Raw genomic sequence first — 7,903 nt, 5'->3', positions numbered from 1 at the left:
CTTTGAAAAGAGGTTTTTATATTTAAACAGTGTTGTGTAAATTCAGTTTTTTAAATACTTTATACATTATCTGCCAACTTCCACAAATTGTGGCTTCTCCGCTACATCGTCACTCATTCTTCATAATTTGCCTTTTCCGTTGGTCTGTTTACTATAAATGTAAATTTAGTTTTAGATATTATAAAAACTTTTTACTGAATGGAATGAAACTCAAGATAAGTCCACTATGAAACTTTGAGGTATTTGAGGAAGGTCCCCATGAGTGTCTACAGTATTTGTAGAATGGCCACACATTGAAATCATGGCACTTTAGAGGAATTTGACTCTCAAATACTGTGCAGATTATGCTGAGCCTGTCTAATGTTCTTTGAGAGCATTAATCTGTGCACAGATTTTAAGTGCAGGGCCGAGTTTAATGTTCATGGCGTTCATGAGATGGTCCTCTGTAAGCAGCAGCAAGGCCTGTCCGTCAATCTCCTGTGACTGGAACTCTGCAGCAATATCATGGCACCCTTAAAACAAGTGGAGGAGATGCAAAGATTAGCATATGGCTCTAATTATCATATAGAAATCTATTACATTATGCTATTAATTTTGCAGAAAATATCTATCCATTCATCCATCCATCCATCTGTATTTTAAAATTGTATTTATTCCTGTGGTGCAAAGCTGAATTTTCAGCAGCCATTATTCCAGACTTCAGTGTCACATGATCCTTCAGAAATCATTCTAATATGTTGATTTGCTGCTCAAGACACAAATGACCAATGTTGAAAATAATTGTGCTGCTTCATATTTTTGCGCTTTGATAAAAAAAAAAACAGCATTTATTTTTGTTTGCCCTCTAGAAGTTATTTTTATTTATTTTCTCACTATCTAAAGAGATAGTTCACCCAAAAATGAAAATGAAATATCATTAATTACTCATTTCATGAATTACTCAGTCATTATTATTTTTATTTTTTATTTTTTTGTAGTTTCATAAAATTAAGGTTGAACCACTGATGTCACGTCAGTATTCATTTTTTATTTAAGGTCATTAAATTCCGAAATTTTCGTATGTGTTTTTTTCAGGGTTTTTTTCCGCATTCGTCATCCTCACATCAAATGGTCAATACGGATATGAAAATGCAGAAAATCGAATCTGATCCAATTTTTTAAATGACGGACGAAAGTTTCGAAGGCAGTGTGTAAACGTGACTGACACAACATGAGGTCGTATTTCTTTTTTAACGTGCAAAAATTTTGGACTCAGTGTGCAATGGCCTTTAGTCTTGGTCTTTATCTTGTGAAGAAAATGCCTAATAGTCACATTTTAGTCATTTGAGTCTTTCATAGTTTTAGTCGACGAAAAGTCATTGCACTTTTAGTCAAACTGCAGTTGCCAACATTCATTTTGGTAGCTATTTAATAGTCTCCAAACAAAAATAGTCATTAATTCTTCTCTCTTAAGACCAAATCAATTAAGCTTATGAGAATCCAGGATTGAATTTGGAAAAACTGGAATAAATTATGACAATTTTCATTTCTGGGTAGAGATACAAAATTAAACTCATTTTTCAGATACAAAAGGTTTACTTAACATGTATAACTTTTGTTGGTTAACATTAATGACACGGATAGGTATTTAATTGGGAATGCTGTCCCTTTAAGACGGAGGGGCATGATGCATGTAATACTGACTGACACACGTTCAGTTTCACCCACCTGTTTACGTTCACTTAAGCCATAACTGACTGTATTCACGTGAGATACTCAACACGATAGACATTTTGACTACTGTGTGTATATTTAAGCTCTGAGAACTGATCGCGCGCTGTATGAAAACTGAAGAAGTGCAGCGTGCGCCAGAGAGAGCACTTCTATCAGCGCGGTTCCGCCTATCCCGCCTTTAACTTTAAGTTCATCAACAACGAATTGTGACTCCCGGGAAGAACGAGACGTCTGGTGACCCTATCCCTGACCCTTTAGGTGCTAAGGGCAGTGTTTCAGATGGCTAGTTCGCGTTTTGGTAGCCTATCCGTCCACTAGTGATGGGATTTATGGCTCTTTGAGGGGATCCGGATCTTGGCGATCCGTTCCTTTCAAAGAGCCGTTCAAAAGAACGGCTCTTTTGGCTCTTTTTAAATATTTAGTCAGTTTTAGGAAGCCAGTTTGGGGGCATCTCAGTTTATCCTGGAAATAATCACTGGGAGGAATTATGAGGTGAGATTTGTAGTCAAATAATTAAAACTCAGATATCACACACCAATATCTGAGTTTGAATTATTCTGAAATATTGATTATTACCTCATTTGTCATGTGTGGACTATATTCCATAGGGCTGCACAACATCCCTCTGCGCCTTAGACAGTGGCATCACTATTTTGGATTTACCTTTAGTACAAAGTGTGTTGCTGCGTCCCAATTCGCATACTTATACTATGCCCTTAAAGTATGTACTCTTTTTGTGAAGAAAAAGTACATACTTTTGAGTATGTAGCAGAAAAGTAGGCAAGCTTTGGGACATACTACTTCGTCTGTTGCTTAGTTACCTAAATCCTGTCACTGTTTAAACTGCCCTGTCAGTTAATATCATCTACATTTCGTTTAATTTGATTTCCTACCGTATTAGAGAGAAATGAAGAGGCACATTCTTATACTAGTCTTTTATGCCGAGAACTTTGCTCGTGTTTACATAATAATAATTAAAATTAATGATGCATTTAAAAGTTAATGACCAAACCTGTCATTATAAAAGTTCATAATGTTGCTGCACATGAAATATACCATGGATAACATTATTTAAATATTATTTATTAGGTTACACATTGATTAGTTATCTCAAAAACCCCTTTCTCTACCTGTCCGTTGGTAGCGCGTATCCGCCATGTTTGTAGTTTTTTTAAACATTTTTTATGCGTGTTTGTAGTTATAATCGGATCCTCGTTCACCGCGCAATGTGTTGTGGCCAATATTAGCCGTTAGAGTGTGCATTGATCCGCACTTCGAATTCTTAAGTTAAGTAGTAGACCATCCGGGAATAATTTGTGTGCATCTGTGTGAAACCAAAGTCCCTTTGGTGAAACACGCATAGGAAAAAAGAACGACAGAAAGAACGGCTCCCCCCCAGCCGCGACTCGGCTCCCATCGTTCATGTTTATGAGCCGTTCAAAAGAATCGGTTCGTTCGCGAACGTCACAACTCTACCGTCCACTACGGCTATCATACTGAGACTAGATACAAACGCCCCTTATAATCCAGTGACAGGGACGCACATTTTGAAAGACAAGACAGTTAATTTAGCCTATGGGATGTATTTTGAATGTCCTGTGGTCCTTAAATAACATTCTAATCCCCTCTCTTCTTGTTAAGGAAGATGAGGCATAAACTTTGTCATTGTTTTTATCATCAGATAGTTTTAGCTTGTTAATGTCTGTTTTAGTTCCATAAAAAAGGTTTGGTAACAAATTTTCATCGTCGTCTTCGTTGACGAAATTAACTGTGTCACAAGGACTGTTTTAACAATATCCTTACTACCTTTCTGGGCCTTGAACATGTCAGTTGCATTGCTGTCTATGCAGGGTCAAAAAGCTCTTGGATTTCATCAAAAATATCTTAATTTGTGTTCCGAAGATGAACAAAGATCTTACAGGTTTGGAACGACACGATGGTGAGTAATTAATGAGTAATTTTTGGGGTGAACTAATCCTTCTATAATTGCATCCTTGCTGGAACCAGATGGTGTGATTACTACATCTGCCAACAGGGGCTAACTAGGCAATGCAAACCAGTCAAAGCTTGAATGGAAAACAGCTTTTTCAATTCACAGTACATTCAAAAGTATTTTAGTTTTAGTCATCCATTTAGCAAAAGGTGTGCAGCTACCTGGTAAAGAGCTGATGAAGGAGCACACTTGCTCCACGCTCCACTGTGAGGGACTTGAGTCCAGAAGACACTCAGAGCTGCTGCTGCTTTCCACTCTGCTCTGTTCTCGTTCTCTGTCTTGTTCCTTCTCTCTTTCAGCCTGCAAGCGCAACCTTGTTGTCATCGGGCCTGGTGGATCCTCCTCCTCCTCTTCTCTCTCAGTCCACATTGAATTGGAGACCCTCTGGTTGTCGTTGGTACGATGGGAGTCTTGCAGCTGGTGAGGAAATAATGTGTTACAGTAGGTCACTCCTGCTTATTAATTATGCTATTGCTTTGGATTGTATAGTTTGGTAATGGTAATTTGTTGGTTTTCACTGACCTGCATGAGAAAGTGTTCCCTGAACCCACCGTTTATGCGACTAGGTGGTCTTCCCCGCTTGCCCATGGGTCTGTGGGGCGAGCGGCCAACTTTTTCTGACCTAAAAAGGTTTAGGCGCTTTTTACAGCTCACGTTGAATCTGTGAGGGGTATATGTCAGATTGGACTGGTGAAAAGGAAGATATCTTAAATGTGTTTTAATCATTATGCACATACATTCTTACAGAAATGAGTGCATATATAGTGTTTTTAATCAGCCATATTGGCAACACTGAATCTAAACAATGCTACTGAACCAAATGAAACTTGCATATTTTGCTGATTATTCCTGCTGAAAATGGTCAATTATTGTCGTGTTTTGGGCTGTACTAACCAGTCGGAACAGAAGGAATTTGTGGTTGGTCAAACTGAACCTGATTTTCCAGGGCAAGAATCTTGACAACATTTGTGTTTGTTCTTATAATTTTCTGGTTAAGGTAGGTGAAATATTAGGCTAATATCTTAGCTAATACTGCTTGTACATATCTTTACCACCTGTTAACTTTAGTTTGTCAAAATATTGCACTCTTTCCTGATTACTAAGTCTTTCTCTATATGATTTAGCAGCGTACACATTTTTTTTCAGTGGTTTAGACAGCATAAATTAGCAGAACAACTTGCAAACCCTCTATACACTACCCTTATGAAACTTAACCATGGTTTTATTATAGTAAAAGTGTAGTAACCATGTTTTGTGGTTTATTGATTACCATTTGTATAACCACAGTTTTACTACAAATACTATGGTTAAACAATGATTAGTGTAGCAAAACCATGGTTAATTTGTGGTTACCATGATTTAACTATACTAACCGTGTTTCAAATAGATGCTGCTCTTTTGAACTATTTATCAAAGTATCCAAAAAAGAAATGTATCATGGTTTTCACAAAAATATTAAACAATACAACTGTTTTCAATATAGCTTATAAGAAGAAATGTTTCTTGAGCACCAAATTTGCATATTAGAATGATTTTTGAAGGATCATGTGACACTGAAGACTGGAGTGAAATTTTATAACATAGAAAACATAAAAAAAATCTAACCAACCCCAAACTTTAAAAAGTAGTGTATATTACACTTTTGGTCCAAATAGTCCAAATATTAGTCTAAATCACAAAATTCACATACAAATATTACAATGGAAACCTGATTTGATATTTTGGTCTTACGTCCCTCTTTCATTGTAAGTCTAAGCAATATTTTTGTCCATTTTATCATCTAGGAGGCAAAAAAAAAAAAAAAATTTCACTCATTTCATTCCAAATCCATAAGTCCTTTAACTTCAGAATTTAAATTAAGATATTTTTGATGAAATCTGAGAGCTTTATGACCCTGCAGACATTAACGCAGCTGACACTTTTAAGGCTTAGAAAGGTAGTAAGGACATTGATAAAATATTCCATTGTTTTATTTGCACACAAAAAGTATTTTCATAGCTTCATAAAAATTAAGGTTGAACTACTGATGTCACATGGAGTATTTAATGATGTTCTTACTACCTTGCGTTGCTGTCTATGCAGGGTCAGATAGCATTCAGATTCCATTCAAAATATCTTAATTTGTGCTCCGAAGAATACTGTGTGTTCCGAAGTAATTAATGACAGAATTTTCATTTTTGGATGAACTATTCCTTTAATACTGAAGTTTGGAACTATTTTTTAACCTAAATTATAATAAAATATTAATCATTATTAATAATAATTCCACTGACACTACAAACTTCAAATGGATAGAGACAAAAACAGGATGTTTAGTGATGCATAGTGTTCTTCACCTTCTGGCACATGTCATGGAACAGAAGCGTTTGGATCTGAGGAAGGTACGAGCAAAGCCTCTCTTTCCACAGAACTCACATTCAAGTACGTCAGGCAGGATTTCAACTGTCTGTTCTGAAAAAAGAAGAGATTTAGCAAGAAACGCTTATATTTTCTCAATGTGCAAATTTGACTCTGGACCACAAAACCAGTCATAATGGTCAATTTTCTAAAATTGAGATTTTATTACCTGAAAGCTGAATAAATAAGGACAATATTTGGCCGAAATAAAACTATTTGAAAATCTGGAATCTAAGGGTGCAAAAAAAAACTTAATCAAAATATTGAGAAAATCACCTTTAAAGTTGTCCAAATTAAGTTCTTAGCCATGCATATTACTAATCAAAAAACAAGTTTTGATATTGATATATTTACAGTAGGAAATTTACTAAATATCTTCATGGAACATGATCTTTACTTAATATCCTAATGATTTTTGGCATAAAAAAAAGATAATTTTGACCCAAACGATGTATTTTTGGCTATTGCTACAAATAAACCTAAGCTACTTAAGACTAGTTTTGTGGTCCAGGGTCACAAATAAGAAATGTGCTAATGAGCCCACCATCCTCAACAGGTGGGTTATCAATATCAGAATCGGTGGAGTTCTCCGGATGGTCGGCATCCATCGCGCAGGCATCGCGGGCAGATTCTCCATTCTCTCTATCTTCTGGCAGTGTGGCCTGGAGGTTCATCTCTAAGGAAGCACGTCTCACCTGATGATAAAACACCAGGACATTAATATTGCACTTACTGAACATGTTTTTTAGATGCTTTTTGTGGTTTTGACTTGTGAAAGTATGGAGCACTTTGTGACGGGACTTTAAAAACTGGTTGATCTGAATGTTTGGCCACAGACCCTCACCGGGCCGACTTACTCTCTGCTCTCATGGAGTGAGGGATCTTTGAGCTTCACGGCAACACTAGAGAACCATGGGCTTCATTAGGGCCTCATGGCAGCTGTGAATTGCTACATTGTCAACCAGTGGACATACCGGGAACGGCTCCAGGCCCTCTCGGATGACGAAGCCCTCAATGAGGTGTGTGAGGATGTGAGGTCTAACGATGGCCTGTGAGGGCCGACCCTCAGGGTTCCCCGGAAGGCTGGCTGGGGGGAGCCTGCTGGTGCTTCTTACCGCAGAGGAGAAGAGGGGAGGGGGGGAACTGTTGGTGTATGTGGAGTCCTCCGGTGACCGGATCACGGATCTGCTCGATGGTACGCTCGGTTGGTCCAGATCAGCTACGGTTAGAGTAGAGGTCAGGTTAGAAACTGAAGATGACTTTATCAGTCTTTATTATATATATAAGGTACCTGTATAATTTTCTGCTTGTGCTGTTACATCTTCAGAGCTTCCCTGGGGCTCGTCTGGTGGGGACAGTGGTGGCAGGGTGGGCGTTCTGTTCTGAGGACACGTGTGTCCTACATCCTTCACTAAGTCCATGCTTCCACTCTTCTTCGACAGCGGTGTTGCCTGCCAAATTTCATAAGCATAATTGTAAAAAAAAAAATTTGTTCACCCAAAAAAATATTCTGTCACTGTTTACATTTTTTCTTCCATGGGACACAATAGAATACAGTATTAATCTCATCAGCAGTTTTTTTTTTTGCCAATGTAAATAGTGAAGACAGGATGAAAATTTAATTTTTTTATTTATTTAAATAATTAAATAAGGAACACATGTTGTCTTTGTTAAATGTTAATATGTTTACACTGAAATAAGAATTAGGGCCATATGAAATTATTTTTTTCCCCCAAATGCTGTTTTAATTTGTCTGGATTCCATTTTTTCTGTTTTAATTTTTCTAGACTCTATTTAATG

At 37.2% G+C, this 7,903-nt stretch overlaps 1 protein-coding gene across 2 annotated transcripts in view; it reads right to left on the bottom strand.

Moving 5' to 3' along the window:
• Positions 1-118: 118 nt before the first annotated feature.
• phc3 (polyhomeotic homolog 3 (Drosophila)) overlaps positions 119-7,903 on the bottom strand; it is a 20,189-nt gene continuing 12,404 nt past the window's right edge. For both annotated transcript variants that reach the window (XM_073848700.1, XM_073848701.1), the window contains exons 10-16: positions 7,395-7,554; positions 7,078-7,322; positions 6,648-6,798; positions 6,043-6,157; positions 4,229-4,367; positions 3,868-4,123; positions 119-512 (exon numbers count right to left, since the gene is read on the bottom strand). In XM_073848700.1, coding sequence (XP_073704801.1) covers positions 358-512; positions 3,868-4,123; positions 4,229-4,367; positions 6,043-6,157; positions 6,648-6,798; positions 7,078-7,322; positions 7,395-7,554 — 1,221 coding nt within the window. In that variant the 3' untranslated portion in view covers positions 119-357. The remainder of the gene's footprint in view (positions 513-3,867; positions 4,124-4,228; positions 4,368-6,042; positions 6,158-6,647; positions 6,799-7,077; positions 7,323-7,394; positions 7,555-7,903) is intronic.

This window comes from Garra rufa, chromosome 10 (assembly GCF_049309525.1).
Source record: "Garra rufa chromosome 10, GarRuf1.0, whole genome shotgun sequence".
NCBI classification, from domain to species: domain Eukaryota; kingdom Metazoa; phylum Chordata; class Actinopteri; order Cypriniformes; family Cyprinidae; genus Garra; species Garra rufa.
This window is presented reverse-complemented; position numbering and strand designations above follow the sequence as displayed.